The 19,097-nt window shown below is 35.6% G+C and overlaps 1 protein-coding gene across 3 annotated transcripts in view; it reads left to right on the top strand.

The window, feature by feature from the left end:
* ASCC3 (activating signal cointegrator 1 complex subunit 3) overlaps nt 1–19,097 on the top strand; it is a 253,149-nt gene that overhangs the window by 84,100 nt on the left and 149,952 nt on the right. For all 3 annotated transcript variants that reach the window (XM_072331536.1, XM_072331537.1, XM_072331538.1), the window contains exons 11-12: nt 2,001–2,165; nt 15,544–15,720. In XM_072331536.1, coding sequence (XP_072187637.1) covers nt 2,001–2,165; nt 15,544–15,720 — 342 coding nt within the window. The remainder of the gene's footprint in view (nt 1–2,000; nt 2,166–15,543; nt 15,721–19,097) is intronic.

Here is a 19,097-nt window from a genome sequence, read left to right as displayed (position 1 = left end):
CAGTGTGCTGATAACTGGACTCAAAGTATAATAAAGAATATATTAGAAAGCTATTTCATAGTTTGGTTGCAATTTCTCAGCCCTCATACAGAAAGTAGACTCCTTTTGCTGAATCTAAGTTTTGAGTTTATAACACTGTGGTTGAAATACATTATTTCTGAAAATTAATTACAAAAATAAATGCCACTACAGCATTTAAAAGTAATTATGAGATAGATCATAATGCTGCTTTGTTTATTATTTTAATTGAAAAAATAATCTGTGGCTTTGTTAACGTTTGCTGGTAGTCAACATTTTCTTTTGCTGATACTTTTAATTGGTGCCTTATATTTGAATTCAATTTACAGTTTGAGACTACAAAGCTGATTTGTTTGTTTTTTGGAGGATTTTCTTTCTCAACTGTAAATCCTATTTGCAAAATAAATATAAGAAGCAATCTTATTTTCTGGGAAGATATCCTCTGGAGGTGTCTGGTCTTGCTAAATGAGACAGTATATCAAGCATAGCTTTTAATTCAGGTCATTATTTTGTCTATCGTTGCTGCTTTAAAATAAGATCAAAGTAAAAGAAATTTATAATGAATATTTAGTCATCACTCAAAAACAGGAAAAATAATTACACCAATTTAAATACATATTTTGATAACATGATTGGCATGAAAAAATAACTGATCTCAACACTGCCAATTTAGCTTGAGCAAATTAGCTAAGTATCTTGCATTTGTAGCATTTCACACCTTAAAGTCTTAATATGCATTGCTAAATGTATTTCCTCACTGTTTGCTAATTAATGTTCTGTGGAAGTACAGCTGTTAATTTTTTGTTGTTGACATGGCTCATTTTAAAGTGATAACAGTTGCATCTGTAGTAGTGTTACAATTCAGTTCATAAATTATGACCACACATTTTACACCTACTGTTTTGTAGGAGTAAAAGAACTTGAAAGATCTGTATCTGCTCATAAAATGCATCCAGTAATATTTTGGAAAAAAAATGTAGAAACAGCCCACATGCACATTCTCAGTGTTATGACTTATTCTTTCTTGTGTTAAGTTTTAAATATAGCAGGACAGAAAAAAATATATATTTTTTATAACATCACAAAGAGCGTGTCTCAGGAGTGGTTCTTGGTAATTAGTAAAGAGTGATAGATTCTGAAAGTAAAACAGTTGGACTGGAACAATGCACAATGGCACTGCAGGGGAAAAATACTTCTATTAGGAGGGTTAATCGATAGGGGTACCCTGGGTACCCTGATCTGAGTGGCTCTGTCTGAGCAAGGGGAGATGGACAAAATGGCCTCTACAGGCCCCTCCCCATTTCAACCAATCTGTGATTCTGTAATTAAGAAATCTGTCAAGTTAGGTTTCAAAAAACTTGAAACAGCAGTTCCATCAGTTTCTGATATCTATTAATAGTATTCTGATGGTACTTTATTTATTGTTCAGATGAGAGGAAATTATTTTTCTCAGATTTGGACTAGCAGTTTTCACAGATGTCTTGTAAGTTATCATTAACTTCCTATATCTCTCTGTCTTAGCCAGGACTTTGAATCATTATTCAGAATTACCTAATGTTTTTGTGGGAAGTTTTAGGTGTTTATGGTTCTCAGATGAAAGTTAGAAATATTTTATCACAGACAACTTTTAGTGGGATTTAGTGCACATTAAATGACTTATACGATTATGTAAAGAGTAGATTCTGGACAGATATTTAATTGCTTTAATGTAGAAAGTGTAGATTAATGGCATGCATTGACTTGTTGTTATTAGATATTTCTATTCACATTTTTACTCCGAAGCCTACAAGCTTTGTGTCCAGCAAAATATGTTCATGAAGTGAACTATTTCTTCCTCAAATACGCGAAGTAGGTAAAACTTACTTACAGTAGCTTTGCTAAGCTCTACAATACATTTATATCAGATGGATATTCATATATTGACGAAGTTGAATTAGGATTTTTCTTTGCATATGCTTAATATCTCTTTCTTGCTTTAACAGATGCTTGTGACTACTCCAGAAAAATGGGACGTAGTAACAAGAAAAAGTGTTGGTGATGTAGCTCTCTCTCAGCTGGTAAGGCTCTTGATTCTTGATGAAGTTCATCTGTTGCATGAAGACAGAGGACCCGTTCTTGAAAGTATAGTGGCACGGACTTTACGTCAGGTAAGGAAAAATAAAAAAATCTTAAGAACAATTTTATTTTATTCAGGAATATATTTCATTGTAAAAGGAGAAATACTTAGACAATGAAATCAAAACACTTAGGTGGTTTACAATTTGTTCCATAGCTACTCTGTAAGTATGAAGAAAAATGACTTCTGCCTTCTTTATTACCACAAATGTCAGATTCCTAGGATGCATAATTTATTACAGAGCTATTTCCTTATATTAGTTAATTTGCTATACAAGTAACACTGAACTGGTACATGTTTACACAAATAATAGTCAAGATAATATTTTAATGTAACCAAAATCACAAGTATTTTCTTACCAGTAGTGATTCTTTTTATTGACACATTTCCTGAAAGAAAAAAATTTTGAACCAAGGAATGAAGAAGTTGCCCTCAATAAGTCATTTGTGTTTGATCATAAGCAGTCTTTCTTTTTTTTTTTCCCCATGCTTTAGCAGTACTTTCTAAATACCAAAATCTGAAATGGGAAAAGGAGAAAAGGGTGAATGTGGTGGTTGTTGTTTTATTTCTTAAATCTCATGCAAAAGAATGATTTACAGCTAGGCAATGAAGATTGTACTCAATAGTTCGACATGCATTTACAAGAAAAAATAAATGTGGAAGTTAGTAATGAATAAAAAGGGTTAGAATGTGAAAAATTCTATTATAGAATGGTTTGAGTAGGAAGGGACCTTAAAAACTAGTTCCAACACTCCTGCCATGGCACACCTTTCACTAGATCTAGTTTCTTAAAGTCCCAAACAGCCTGACACTGAGCACTTTCAGGGATGGGGCATCCACAACTGGGCAGCCTGTTCTAGTATCTGACCACTCTCTTTGAATTTAAAACCATTTTTCTTTGTCATATCTCTACACTCGCTGATAAAGAGTCAGTCTTCACCATTCTTATAGGCTCATGTATAGGGTCTGTAAGCTGGCAATGAGGTCTCCCTGGAAGCTTTTCTGAGCTGAAGAACTTCAGATTTGTCAGTCACTCTTCATAGGAGAAATGCTTTAGCTCTCTGATATATATGTGCCCCTCCTCTGAACCTGCTCTAGTAGGTCTATGTCTCTTGTGCTGGGAGCCCCCAGGCCTGAATATAGTTTTCCAGGTGGATTTTAATGAAGGTAGAGTTGAGATTGGGAATCAACTCCTTTGCCCTTCTGGTCATAATTCTTTTGATGTTGCCAAGCATACAGTTGTCTTTCTGTGAAGCATGCACATGCTACTGACACACATCAAACTTTAGTACCTCCAAATATAGTCAGCAGAGGGTAGGGTGGCATTCGTTTTGGTTTTATCTTAACAGTATGTTGTGCAAGATTGCATCAATACAAGAAACGTGTAACAAATTAGAAATGAACACAATTGTTCTTGTTATGGTTATATTTGCAAGCATGCTAAACATTTAAAATCTCTTGGCTTTCAAGATGCTTTTTTTCTTGTAAGGCTACACTAACCTTGTTAAGTTCCTAAAATAGGATTTCTTACATGCTTTCTGAATCATCTGATGCTGGTTCCAGCAAGAGCTGAATAAAATTAATGTTTGCTCTGATCCTACACAGTAAGTCTAAAGTTCTTGTATAAAGATCAATGTAAGTGATAATTCCTTAGAAGAAGCCAAAAAATGAAAGAAGTTATTTATGGAGTGTGGGGTTCTGTAGAGTTTATACTACCTCAAGGGCACAGAAGCATGACCTGTTTGATATTGTATTTTCTTTCTTAAATGGATTTGATTACCTTGTTTTCCTTAGGCATCTTTAAAGTTAAGCATCTCAGTTTTTAGCAGCAACCGTGACGGTCACTGTCTTCATGTCAGATTGCAAGACACATTTCATTTTTTTAATGTGAAGTTTTATGAAAGTTGTGAGGTATGTTTCGGCTGTCTGAAATAGATGTCTAGAGCCATTTTATCAGCCCCAGGTTATCCAGCTTGGCCTTATGCTTCTGCTTCATTTGGACACAAATCTCCCATAGATCCTTTGCTTTTGTGCCTGTAAAGCCCATGTAGATGTCTTAAGGAATATTAAATGATCTGAGGAATTATGAATACTGAATCCTGCCCTTAGTGCATTTATTGTAATACAGCAGTATCTTGCTTCAACACTCATTTAAAAAATAGCTCTCTAGAGGGCTTTAATCTTCTAGGGTTTCAAGGTTTGTTTTACCTACTAAGTTGGAGTTTAATTCACTTGGAATTGAAGTTACTCATTTGTAACTCTTCCTTAAGTGAAGCAGATGGGAAGAAAAACAAAGAAGAAATCTTGAAATTAACTATTTCACCACCTTTATGAATTGCTTATTTATTTTAAGTTGATAAGAAAATCAATGATGGAGGTCACTAGGGATCACTACAAGAAGAAGAAAAGAGTTGAGAGAATGCAGTTGAAGAGTAGGAAAGTATACTGTAAAAGATATACTAAAGAAAAGCAGTTAAATAGAAAACAAAACAAACAACAACAATGAAAGAAATGGATTTGTAGGAATATTAAAAACTATGCAGCAGGAATCACAGAATCACAGAATTGTAGGGGTTGGAAGGGACCTCTAGAGATCATCGAGTCCAACCCCCCTGCCAAAGCAGGCTCCCTACACCATGTCACACAGATAGGCGTCCAGGCGGGTCTTGAATATCTCCAGAGAAGGAGACTCCACCACCTCCCTGGGCAGCCTGTTCCAGTGCTCTGTCATCCTCACTGTAAAGAAGTTCTTGCGCACATTCGTGCGGAACTTCCTATGCTGGAGTTTCAGCTCATTTCCCCTAGTCCTGTCCCCACGCACTACTGAAAAGAGACCAGCCTTGCCACTGTGGCTCCCACACTTCAGGAATTTTTAAACCTGGATCAAGTCCCCTCTCAGCCTTCTTTTCTCAAGGCTAAATTCTGGACAGCTATTCTGGACAGTCTGGATAACTGGGCTGATGTCAGTGGGATGAAGTTCAACAAGACCAAGTGCTTTTAGGCCACAGCAACCCCAGTTAGTGTTACAGACTTGGGGAAGAGTGGCTGGAAGACTATGTGGAAGAAATAGCCCTGGGGGTATCAGTTGACAGTTGACTGAACATGAACCAGTATGTTGCCAAGAAGGCCAATGGCATCCTGGCATGTATGAAATAGTATTGTCATCAGGAGCAAGGAAGTTATCATTCCACTGTACTCAGCCCTGGTGAGACTGCACCTTGGGTACTGAATTCAGGTTTTGGCCCCTCAGTACAAGAAAGAGATTGAGGCCCTTGAGGGTGTCCAGAGAAGGGCAGTGAAAGCCAGTCAGTGTGTCTGGAGTACTGGTTTTGGGAGCAGCTGAGGGAACTGGGATTGTTTAGTCTGGAGGAAGCTCAGTGGAGACCTTATCACTCTCCACAATCACCTGAAAGTAGATTGTGGTGAGGTGGAGGTCTTCCTCTCCTCCAATGTAACTAGCAATAGAATGAGAGGGAATGGCCTCAAGTCGTGTCAGGAGAGGGTAAGGTTGGATATTAGGAAAAATTTCTTCTGTGGAAGAGTGGTCAGGCACTGGAATGAGCTGTCCAGGGATGTGGTTGATTTGCCATCCACTGAAATGTTCAAGAAACATTTAGATGTTGTACGGAGGGACAGCTTAGTGGGGAAATATTGGTGGTAGGTTGGACTAGATGGAAGTCCTTTCCAACCTTGGTGATTCTACGATAGGAAGTAAGAATAAGGAGGTAACTTTTGAAATAATACTACGTCAATGTGAAATATCCTTAAATCAATTACACCACTGCAGTTATTGCTGAGATCAATTACCTGATTTGTATACTACTTTAAGGCATCAGAGCTATTGACTTTTTCTTTCTAATTTATGTTAGAGGGGTTCAGAAAATGATTAAACAAGTTGTTCAAAGAAAAGTCCATTACAGATTACTAGTCACTAAATCAGACTTGTACTGAGGGCTATGCTGGCAGGTATCATTGACATTTTCCTTGTTTCTGTACTCTTAATAGAACAACTTCCTTTGGCCACTGTGGGAGACAGCATAGTATAGTTGGATTTTTGGTTTGATCTGGAATAGTCATTCTCTTGTATAACTTCTAGCCCAGAACTGTGATAAATTTCTTTCAGTACTGCTTGTCTTTTTTAATAAATCCAATAGCAATTCTAATATAGGTATATTATAGTTTCATCTGCATCATACTTCTCTATGTGCATTAGACAATGATATGATTCCTAGGCATGTCATGATCTTTGTAACATATACAGCTTTCTGTGTTCTGCAGGCTTGTTGTCTTATCTTGCAAGAAAAGGAAATACCTCTTGTTTTTATATGACATGTTTGAAGGTTGTTTTGCTTAGATTGTGGGAAATAGGAAAACAAGCAGTGGATTTTTTTATTTTTGATCATTATAAGAATTGGGCCTGATGTAGATCTCTGGTGTCGCTGTGCTGGAAAAGAATGTTTTGAAATCTGTATTCATAGGTTACACAAATACAGCCATGCCAATACGTTCTGAAAGCAGGAACATTCCAATGCAGTAAAAGGTCTGTCCTAATTTGCACCTCACCATTTTTGAATTATAACTGTACTTTTTTTCCAGATGGACACTGTCACACCATTACCTGTGGGAGTTTAGCATGTTCATTTTAACTTACGGCATTTTTTTTAATCAGCTCTTTTAATAACTTGGAAGGACAAATATATATTGGAATTGCTGGCAGTCTTAATCCTAGTGGAGTGAACAGTGTATTCATGCATGTTTGTACTTCTCAAATTTTTGAGAATGTTTTTGTAAGTGATTTAAATTGACTTTGCTAAACATTTTGGTTGGAAAATTGCTCTGAGCTCTGTTACATATTGCAGGTGTAACATCAAACAACTTCTTTGAACCCAATTTGTAGCTTTGATGTTAAAAGTTTTGGTCTAGAGAATGAAACAGATGTAAAACTGAAATGCTTAAACTTTTTAATCAAAATTTCCACAGTTCTGTAATATCTACTAAGCTTATTAGTTTGAAAGAAGAAATGAACTACATGCTACTGAATTCTTTTGTCATGATTATTCAGAGAGGTTGATTACTTATTTGCTGCTTATGAGGAAAGAAAGCATTCTTGAATATGTGAGTTTTGGTAACTTTTCTTATCAGTGTGAATAAGTGGGAAAAAAAATCAACTCTGGAAAAACAAGGCTACTCTCTTAGATATGCAAATACTGCCCTCACAGTCTTTTATTTAAGTTTCAAGTAATTTATATTTTGTATTATATCTACCAAATTGCTAGACATGTACTAGGTGTGCAGCTGTGCTCCTGGAAACTCTTCCTAAACTAGTTGTATGAATTAGATGTCATCTGTACTTCCTTTAAACAAATTGTTTCCCTTTGTTACTTTCTTTTTAATGCCTGTTGTGATACAGTAAAAGTAATAATGTATATTTCAAGATAACTTATAAATGAGCAAAGTAACAATTAATGTTTCTGTTTACCTATTTAATTTCCATTTTGCTTTCTTCTTCTTGTAGAATTATAAATCAGAATCTGAAGGAGGTTCTGAAAACTAGACAGCATTTTCAGTCTTTTTCATCAGCATACCCAAATTCATTGTGATTAAGTTTTTGAATAGGAAAAAAACATGTATTTGTAATTGAAAAACTCTAGTACACATTTAACTGAACACAAAGGTACGCAAACCTCAGAACTGTATCACTTTATGTATCTGTTTCCACATTTATTAGTGAAATTATCCGACTTATTTATGCTTAGATGTATGCAAATTTATCTTCTACACTTTCACAATTTAAAACGCGATTGTCATTTGGAACAGCCAGAATAGGAAACATTTATTATTTTAATCTTGTTCCAAGTATTGCTGAAGTGATATATTTTACTTTGGGATTTAATGATTTGCTTTTTTATTGCAAATTGCTAGTATTTTAAGGTGGATCTACCTAGTCTTTCTTGTTACAGTCAGCTCTTCCAGGTGATACAGAAACTTTCACCTTTAAAAAATATAAATATTAAAGAGAACAGCAGTATTTTTCTGGATTATGAACTAAATGCTACCAGCAATTCATATTCATTCTATAGATAAAAGAGTAGTTAAAATAAAAAAGGAAAAGGTTTCATAAACCCTTCTCCTAATCCCACCCATGCTTTGTGTCCATAGAGAGCACTTCTGTAGCATCTGCAAGATTGTTAGCTCCCACTGACTGTGACCTACTGTCTGCCTTCCTACTTTCTCCATTCCCAATCATCATTGTCTTATTCTTCATCCCCTTTTCATTCTAGTGTCATCCTTCTGAGCTTTTCTTCCTTAATGGCACCTTAGTTAAGAAACTTCTTGCTCTGGATGCATTTTCCCTATGTTTAGTTCCTTATTATCTCCTCTTCCTCTTTTGTTCCTTCTGTATGCTAATTAAGTTTACTTTTTTTTTTTTTTAATAAGCTTTCTTTTGTGTGTCACTGTTTTTAAAACACATCAACAAAATTGGGTATAGAACTTATTTTAGTTTTGTTTGTGGCACGTAAAGAAGCGGAGCATCTCCCTCCTGCTTGTTCATTAAGTTGTCAGACAAATTCTTTAATAGTAGCTGCAGGATTCACTTGTTGCTTATAAAAATGTTTCCTGAGGATACTTTCTCATTTTACAGCTCTGTCCTCTTCTAGAATGAAATAAATTAAGAGAAATTTAATTTGAATGAGACCAACAATGCAGATTTATCTGTTTGGCTGACTCATATATCAGTTATATTAATTCTACCAATCAATCACCTCTTTTTCTCATCACAGATTTGCTTTTTATTTTCTGCATATCATTGATAAAATTATTGAATGAAGTTGGGCTTAGAATGCATTTAGAGACATCCCTTTTTAATTTCTATCTTTTAGTGATAAATTCCTTGTAAAAAGCTGTCAGTTCATCAGCTTGTGATAAAATTAATGGATGTTTTCTTGCCATTGCATAACGTAATTTTTAAACAGAATGTTATACATAGAAAGTCTAATGCTTTACATAATTCTAAATCTATCTTATTCTCTTTTCTGACAACCTTGTAACTGTAAAAATGTCTTGTTTTTAAAAGCAATATTTTTTTAATAAACAAAACCTTATCTCCACTTGCTTGGGAATTGCCATTGGATATGTGAATTAATCTTCAGAAGCTTTTCTGTACATTTGATGGAAGTGGTCAGACAGTCATTTTTCATGTCTTTTTCTGTTTGCACATTTTTCCATTTTTCTGGTATATCCATTGGGTTTAAAAGGTAATCATGAGAGTCTTATGTTTTGTGCTCCTTGGTAATACAGTAAAGGAGTTTAACTGATTCGTAGAAGAGTTCATGTTTCTTTTTTGTTTTTCAGTTTTGGAAAAAATAACAGTAATCATGATATGAAAAGCATTTTACCATTCAGGAAAAACTGACATGGCACTGTGCAGGGCATAGAAATCTCTTAATAGGTATATTCAAAATGCAGTTTCTTCAGGCAAAGTACTTAATATTTAGCAAAGGTAGAATAATATGGCTTCTAATAGTGCTTTCTGCATGGTTACATTTTTTTGGTACCTCTTTTAAATGCATTCTAAATGGAGGACTGAGATCACAGTATTTTCAGGGTTCACTGGAAGCAGAGTAAAACTCATTTATAAAATTACTTAACTAGACGGTTGCCTAGTAACAAATGCATTCTGTAGAGTGTTTGAGTTGTCAATAACATCCTACCTAGAATCTTCAAAGCAGTATTAGTAGTTGGTTCTTTACTATGTACTTTTGATTTTGCAATTTGAATATTTTTATGTTACTGGCTTTCCCGATTTTGTTCCTACAACTGGGAAATTATCACCTATGTGTACTGATTGGCAACTTGTTAATACTTTCATTTAAGAGTAAGCAGCATATCAGAAAAATAGTAAACACTGGTTAAACACTAAAAAAAAATTAAAAAAATTAAAAAAAATTAAAAAATCCCTCTTTGTTGTTTTTCAATACCTTTAAATTTATATTTAAAATTTCCCATGAAAATTCCTTTTTTTTTTCCTTCCTTCCACCTCCCTGCTCCTTTTATTTATTTATTTATTTAAATAATATGAAAGTCATACCTATATGCTATGTGCAGTTAAGAAGCAGTTAATGTGTGTGCCCATATACAGTATTTGATTCTTATCAGTGTCAGTCAGGGAACTTAGGAACATAAGTTACTCTTGTTACTCCTATTAGTCCGCTCCTTAATTTTCACCCATTAGCTCCCCCCTTATTCACTGTTCATCTCTAGGCAGAGCTCAATACATTCCAGTTGCTCTCTCATTTAAGGAGCATCTCCACCACCTTGCCCTACTGGCCTGTCTTTTCTGAAAAGTATACAGCCATCCACTGTTCCAGTCATGTGAGCCATCTCACTGTGTCTCTGTTATTGCACTGAGTTCATGGCCCTACCACTACATACAGAGCTCTAATTCTTCCGGCTTATTCCTCATGATGCATACACTGGCATACAAAAACTTGAGGGAAAAAAAGGAGGAACAGAGGATTCAGGGTTCCTTAGACAAATGTGAGAGGATCCTCCATAGCTATACACACTCTTGAGGGTGTATGGGCTGACTGCTGGGAGCGTGTTGAAGTGATTCTGAGTTATCTGAATATAAGATTAATTTCTAACCAATGGACAGTTCTGCAAAGATTAGAATATGTAAAATTGTCTGCTTCACTTAGTTCTTTGCTTGAGTTGAACAATCGGGGATGTGCTTGCTTTCCAGCCTGATTGTAATTCATTCTGTAAATGTGAAATTTTAATACATGGAAATGGGAAGACTGCCAAGATCATAAAGTTCAAGAAAAATTTTAGAAGTCAGATAAGAGTATGAGCATACTCTGTAGGCTCTCAGGTGGTGGCTGTAATGTAATGAGACGATGTGCAAATCTTAAAACCTATTAGGAGGAAAATGATCCTGCTGTGATCAATTTACAATCCAGTGAGGCTCTTCCCATATCTCATCCTTTATCACTTACAGTGTAAATTCAGATAATGTTAGAGTGTGGAAACGAGTACTGGGTAGCTATCTTCTGTTTATTTTTTCTCTATAAGTGGAATTTCATGCTGCGATAACAGCATTATATGAACATGAATGGTGAACATGCTGTCAGTTGTCCACATGCTACAGTGAATCCTTCTGAATTAGATATACTAATCAAATATGTCAATTAAATGTACTTATAGCAATTTTTGTTTCTTATTTTCAGTATAATATCAAATCAGTGAAATATAGTAAAGCTTTCAAATAATATGATATGCAAACACTGTGACAGTTCAGTTTTCCAGAGAAAATGTTGTAAATTTTAATTGCTGCTTGCATATTTTTTCTAAGATTTTTAAGCACATATGATGACTAAAGCACTTGAGATTGTTTGCCAGTTGTGAAGAAAATACACTTACCTGAATATCATCAAAAAGTGATACGGAATGTATACAGAAAAAAAACTTTGTCATCCCAAATCTGTTTTCAGTAACTTTTACTCCAGTTTCAGGAAAATACTTTCTTGTTTATTAAGCATGTTCTTTAACTGGGGCTTCTAGGACCAACTAATGAGAGATTCAATGCATTAAAAATACTAATGTTTAAGGGCACTATGATTACAAAATGCCCTCTTGCACTTTGTAAATGCGCAAAAGATATACAAAAGATTTTAACACTTGGTCTGACAGGAGAAATCGGAAGAATAGTTGCTCTGTAGGCACGGAGCTCTGTGTTCTAAAAATCTCTTAAAATTCTAAAAGCCATTAAGAATAAAATCTTTGTAGTGCTTGTATAGATTAATAACATAAAAGTAATTAGGACTCACTTGTAATCACAGAAAAGTGCAAAGTCAAAATCTGTTATTTTGACAGATTCAGCTAATATTGTTTTCCTGACTTTTAAGTTTAACACAGTTTTGGTCACTATTACTGTTAATTGCCCTTTATAATTAAAGGACTAAAGAAAATTTTAAAAAACCTCAAAACTTTACATGCATACACACAGACTCTTGTTCTAGTTTACAATTTGAATAGCGTGTAAGCATAAAATAATTGACTTTTAGGATATGCGTGTCTTGTTTTTTGCTTCTTGATTTCTTTTAATTTTTTTTTTTTTTTTTTTTTTTTTTGAATGTTGATTATTGATGCGTTATTTAGTGGATGTAAAAGTAGGTGGTTAAAAAATAATGTTGTTTTTGTTGTTTGTTTTTTTTTTTTTTAAGGCCACGAAATAAGTTAAAATAAATGGACAGAATTTTATTGCACTTCAGAGCACTCCGTTATACACTTATTTTTAATAAAGCCTCTGTGTCTCTTTATAGTTTTAACAATACTGCTTCAACATGAAAGTCATGTAAAAGTAGTTGAGGGTGGGGATTTCACATACAACTTTGACATTAATAAGTCAGGTTTTATAGAGTTACTATTTTTAAAGGCTTACAAGTCAAGCAGGCAATTCTGAGACTCTGGAAACTCTGATATCTTACATAATATCACTACTTTAGATAGCCAGTCTCACTTTGTTTCAGGTATATTTGGCAAAGATTGTCTTTAATGTAGTAGCTATTATTGATCTTCTGACCTCCTTTAATGATGAAAGGCACAAACTTGCCTAATCCTGAGAAAAGCTTACAAGCCTAACCAAACCTGCGGAACAAATAGCTGCTGTTATCAGACTTCTGCTTTGCTTTACAGTGTGTTATATGCTTTTGGAAATTGAAAGTTCAGTGTTCCTCAGTGGAAGTACTGAAAAACTGCTACAAATTGAAATGCTATATGTAACTAGTGAGTAGAAGAAAAGAACCACATTTGAGTGAAATTAGCTTATTGATTGTCTTTATAGTAATGTTTTGTTAGTTTTCCTATTTGGATACAGTAAGTAATACTTCATTACCCATTTTCTTTATCATTCTGAATTTTGTAGCTTAACTTACAAATAGAAAAAATAATTTGCAAAATTTAGATTTACTGGAAAGAGCAGGCATGCATTATATACATAGACACAAGTATATGTGCTGGCACAGTATAAAGTATATTTATTTACAATTGAATTATACATATTAGTAACTTTAATTGCTCTTGCATGTGTTACTTATCTGCTACAGTTTTCAGGAGCGGTTAGAATTAAGGGTTCTCATCCGCTGCCTGACCCCACAGTGCCATCTGCCACATCAGTGAAGTTAAGTGGTCCCTGTTTACACATTTTTGAAAGGGAGAAGTCTTAGTAAGACATAACTGTTCTATGGATGTTGTTTACATTCTGAAAGGAAACTATGAATAGTAAATTGCTGTTAAAAATAAATAAATAAATAAATAAATCATAATTCAATGGTTATTATGCAGAATTCTTGTTAATTGTTTAAAAAATGGAAATGATTTCCTGCCTTCTGATTTAACTGAGCATATTTTTCAGGCTCTTAGGAGGTTTAAAATATATTACATTTATCAAAATCAAATAACATGCTGTGGATTGAAGCTCAGTTACACTTGCAGATTAAGGTATTTGATTGTCAGGTGGCAGTGAATGAAGTATAGGATAATTAAATGTATCAGCAAGTGGTTACTATTTTTACGGATTCAAGCTAAAAAAGAGTACTTATTCATTAAGAAAACTAAAGATTTGCATGAGGTGTCCGTGTCCGTACATTGTCAAGAGTTTGAGATGCTGGACTCTTCTGTGCAGAGGCCGGTGCTGCCTCATGCCGGACAAAGCCAGTTACAGAGGACACCAGCAGCTGCACTGCAGGGCATGGCTGTCCACAGCAGCTGAGATGGCAACACCTCAGGGAAAGAAGCTTAAAAAAGGAATAGAATAAATATTCCTAGCTGTAAGTGAATTACTAAAGTGTGAGAAGCCACCTTGTGGGAGTGCACACACACACACCACCCCAAAACTGTGTAACTGGGAGACTGATTGATGACTTAGGTCATTGTGTAATCCAACTGTACAAAGATGCATAGGAAACTGTATTTCTAGAAGTGCTGCTTTATGAACTTTCTTATCTACCCCCTTGAACCTGACTTCTCATCTGTCCCAGCTCTCGGAATTTGAATCTGCAACTAAGACTTGTACATGAGCTTTCCTTTGCAAAGCTGCTCTTTTGTGTAAGTACAGAGGGGCTGATCAGTCAGCACATATTCTGTGTTTAGTTGGTTGCATCTGCAGTCTGAGCACTCCAATTTTTGCTGTGTGATCTGTCCATTATCGGGCAGCTTGCTGGCTTGCATCTGTAGGCTTAGAGGGGTGGGGAAGAGGTGATTTCTTTGGGGATTTGGTTTATGATTTTGGTGCACTTACTATTCCCAAGGTCTGTATTATGGTATGGTGCATATATCTTCCTTAAGAATGACCTTCCTATACTTCATAATGATCTTTATTGAAAAAATCTAATTTTTCCTTTTTAAAGGAAGTCCACAAGACTCCCTTTGACTTTGAGCATTTTTAAAATTCAAAACTGGTATGTAAGTAAAACCTAATAGTGTTTTGAAAAGGGCTTAACCGGGTAGAAGATACCAACCTTGCCCATCTGCATTTGAGACAAGTTGAGAACCGTGTTTGTGGCATCTGTTATACTCCATAAAAGTCTTTTGGTAAAAATTAATGTGAACTTTGATCCTAAATAATTATGCTGGTAGGTAAACTGTGAGTCAGCCTACACATCTTTTAATATTCTAGAAGGAAGTGGGAAAATTCATTCTTGGTTTCCTCAGTCAAATCTTTTGGTTGTTTTCATTTGTTTTGAAAGTTATCTGGAAACATGCTGTATGCAAGCTTTTATATGGAACACAGTATTTCATTTTAAAGAGCCATTTATTGTCTTTATCAAATGGAAAGGCATGTAACAAGAGTTTGGAGCATTTGAAAAATATACAAAAAAAAATTCTCTTAGTGACTTCTTGGTATCTTCAGTTCTGAAGAAGTACTGATACATAGTAGAGAAATGCAAATAGTGAGGAATCAGGAAAGATTGCCTAAGAGAGATGTGGAAATGTCTAAGCAAAAGCCAAGATTGAGGAACCTAATTCCTTTTATTCTTTCTATTAATAAGTGTGGGATTTTAACTAAGGAAGAAATTGTACAATCCAATTTCAGCCAGTTTTACTATTCTTGTACCTTTGTGTCAGTTAATGACTACCGACTTTTTTCAAGACAGAAGTATATTTTACTTGACAAATATTTTTCAGATGAATAAGCAAGATTTGATAGAGTTGCACACTGCTCTATTTTCTTCAATACGGGATAGTCACTGGCTTACATTTACTGTTCACCTTTAATGTATAGTGTTAAATGCTTCTTTGCTGATAATGTTTAAGCAATATTTTGATGTTCTTACTATGCTTGATTTCTTGGTTTGTAACACTCAGATCATTTACAGATTTTCTTTTTTCTTCTTTTTTTTTTTTAATAGGTTGAATCTACACAAAGCATGATTAGGATTTTGGGTCTTTCAGCTACATTACCCAATTATCTTGACGTTGCTACATTTCTACATGTCAATCCCTACATTGGACTATTCTACTTTGATAGTCGTTTCCGACCTGTACCACTGGGACAAACCTTTATAGGAATTAAGACAACTAATAAGGTAAAGAATGCCAAAGAAAGGGTTACTGCTTGTTTTGATCATAATCTATTTATGTGTAGGGGGAAACTGTTTTTTTTTAATACTCCATCTGTTTCTGTGTAAAGATGCATCTACTTGAGACAAACATAAAGAATCCACTTTCCCCAGTCTGCAGTCCTTGTATATAGTCATTACTGTAGCTGGATACGATAGTATCTAGCTGTGCATTTTCTTCCCTTTACTAATAAGTTTTCCTTGATTAAATAGAAATCATCACCCTCAACAGCAGAATCACTGCAGAAGCTGATTATTTTGCCTTCCTCATTTCAGTTTTCCATTTGGCTAGAAGTTATGCCAGTAAGGATGCCTGTTGGAATAATCGCTAGAATGCCAGAAGAAAAAAATATTCATTTATAAAATCTGGATATGTATGACAAGGGATGCATTAATTTAACATTAGCGGGATATAACGGGTATGAAAACCTTAGCGTCCTAAACCATTAACATGCATGTTTGATAGAAAACACATTACAATAGAACCAAAATGAGCTTCTTTGTGCTCTTGCTCATTTTGGGAATTATCAAGGCCGTGTAGGTATAATATTCTTATTAAAAGTTATAGGTCAATTAAGTGCAGTGTCACTTCACACTTAAATTATACTTCTTAAAATAGAGAAATTGACACAAACACCTATCTATAAATTGGTTTTGCAGAGTTTTCTTATGCTTCTCATTAGCCAATAATTGAAGCTTAAGTAGCAGAGAGCTATAATATTTTATAGCCCAGTGTTTTGGAAAATCTTATTCTGCTGTGCTTTTAGTGTAATAGGAATAAAAACAACTTTATTCAAAAGGTAATTCCATAGCTTAATCAATGATAGTGTTTACTTCTTTTTGTAAATATGAATATTGCTTTTCTTACTTGTTATGTAGTTCATTCCATCTGCAATGCAGGAAAGAAACTTCAGTTTACAACTACAGGGAGCTGTTTCAAATCTATACACACAAGAATAGTTTACCATATGGTGCTTACCATGATTTGCATATTTTAACCTTCATTAACGTTTCAAGTACCTTCACTATTATTTGCTGTTACCTTTCTTCAAATTCTTCGTAATGCTTATTCGTCTAATTTGTTTGTTTCCAGTTAATGGTAAGAAAAAGGTAAAGAGTATTTAATAACACTCACTTTAGAGGGATCTCTGATTTAAAAATCAGAGTAATATACAAATTATGATATGACATTTGACATGATTAAAAAACATTTTTCTTAAAAGGGAGAAAACCCACAGTATTAATTATCATTATAATTAGGAGTATCATAGTATCATAGTATCGTGCGAGTTGGAAGGGACCTTAGAGATCATCGAGTCCAACTCCCGGGATTCAAGCCCTCTAGTGTAGCAGAGCGGCAGTTTTACCCCTTGCGCCACAAGGGGGATTCGAACCCGGGCCCTCTGGTGTTGCAAGCGGCGGTTCTAACACAGTGCACCACCGGGGGCACATAGTTATTCTGACAAACAACTGTTTTGTTAATGCTGGGGACCAAGAGTTTGTCCTTTTCCTTTTGGAAGAATGTCATTTTCAATTTTATATAGAACAGTACATTTTGCGGTCAAGTAAATGTACTCGATAACAAACAAAAAGTAGAGGTATTAAGCCTCTTTTATAAAGGCTTCTGTTCAGAATAATACTCAACCTGCCAAATGATTACTTATATCATTATTCTTTTGATGTGTCTGAGAGAAGGAAAGCAGTGTAAGAACACACAGAATTAGAAACAGTTCTCACAGAACATCAACAGATGCATTTAATACTATGCTTATATCCATACTGTTAAATATCAAGGAGTTAGAATCATAGAAAGAGACACAATCTTTTCTGGGTGTAGTGGGTTTTTGGAGAATGCATGTTCCAAACTACAGCCTCATTTTAAGCCCCTTTTGTCAGGCAATGTGGAAGAAAAACCACACTACCCTAATTCTAACAACCCTCTGCTAAATCATGTCCCTGAGTACAACATTCAAATGTTTTTTAAACACATCAAGGAATGGTCACTCAACCCTGGGGAGCTTATTCCAGTGTTTGTCAACCCTTCCTGTCAAAACGTTTTTCCTGATATCCAACATAAATCTCTGCTTGCTGAACTTGAGGCCATTTCCCCTTGTCCTGTTGCCTGTCACCAGTGAGAAGAAACCAGCCCTGCTCTCACTACAGTTACAGTGAGAAGAGAGCAGTAAGGTCTCCCCCCTCAGCCTCTTCTTCCCCAGACTAAACAGCCTCAGTTCATTCAGTCTCTTCTTGTAGGGCATATTCTCCTAGCCCTTCACAGGCCTTGTTGCCCTTCTTTGGACCTGCTCCAGCACCTCAGTGTCCCTTCTGTACTGAGGTGCACAAAACTGAACACAATACATGAGATGAGGCCTCACCAATTCTGAGTACAGAGGCAGGATGACTTCCCTAGTCCTGCTCACCACACCATTCCTGACAAAAGCCAGGATGCCACTGGCCTTCTTGGCTACCTAGGCACACTGCTGGCTCATATTCAGCCGATTTTCCATCAGTATACCCTTCCTGCCATGCAGCTTACCAGCCACTCCTTCCCAAGCCTGTAGGGTTGCCTGGAGTTGTTGTGACCAAAATGAACGACCTGACTCTCGACCCTATTGGAACTCATACAGTTTGCCTTGGCCCATTGGTCCAGTGTATCCAGGTCCTTCTGTAGATCCTCTCTACCCTTGCTCGGATCAACACTCCCTCCCAACTTGGTCTTGTCTACAAACTTATTAAGGGTGCACTCAATCGCCCCATCAAGATAACTGATAAAGATGTTGAACACGAGTGGCCCCAGTACTGATCCCTGGCCACCAACTGGATTTAACTTCATTGACTGCAGCTCTCTGAGCCCGGCCATCCAGACAGTGTTTCGTACGTATGCCCATCCAAACCATGGGCAGCCAGCTTCTCCATGTAGGTTATTTGTTCCTTTAAGTAGATGCTTTGCTTCAGCTTTCATCTGAAAAAGCTCCTCAAGAATTTGGAGCAGATGAATGACTTGTCAACTCATATGCAAACTGCAGGCAAGCCTTCTTCAACAGCAATAACAGCAGCCTCTTAATCACAGCCATTTTAGCTATTTCAAATGGACACAGCATATTTTCTCAGGCTATTAGCATACAGGAATATTATACATTTCCAAAATACTTCTGATTCCAGTGTGAACAATTCATGCTGAAGTGAGGCAGACTTACTCTTCAGTTCTGGATTCCACTAAAAAGACTGTCTATCACAGTCTGATGGTATAATAGGACACCTTCATCACTCAAATTGTGGCAAAAGCTTCCAAATCTCTCCGAGCTGCAGATGGCATCTGGACTATTTCTCTTTGGTAATCTGAG

Source organism: Excalfactoria chinensis, chromosome 3, assembly GCF_039878825.1.
Source record: "Excalfactoria chinensis isolate bCotChi1 chromosome 3, bCotChi1.hap2, whole genome shotgun sequence".
In the NCBI taxonomy this organism is placed as follows: Eukaryota; Metazoa; Chordata; class Aves; order Galliformes; family Phasianidae; genus Excalfactoria; species Excalfactoria chinensis.
The sequence above is the reverse complement of the archived record's forward strand: the minus strand, read 5'-3'. Positions and strand labels throughout refer to the sequence as shown.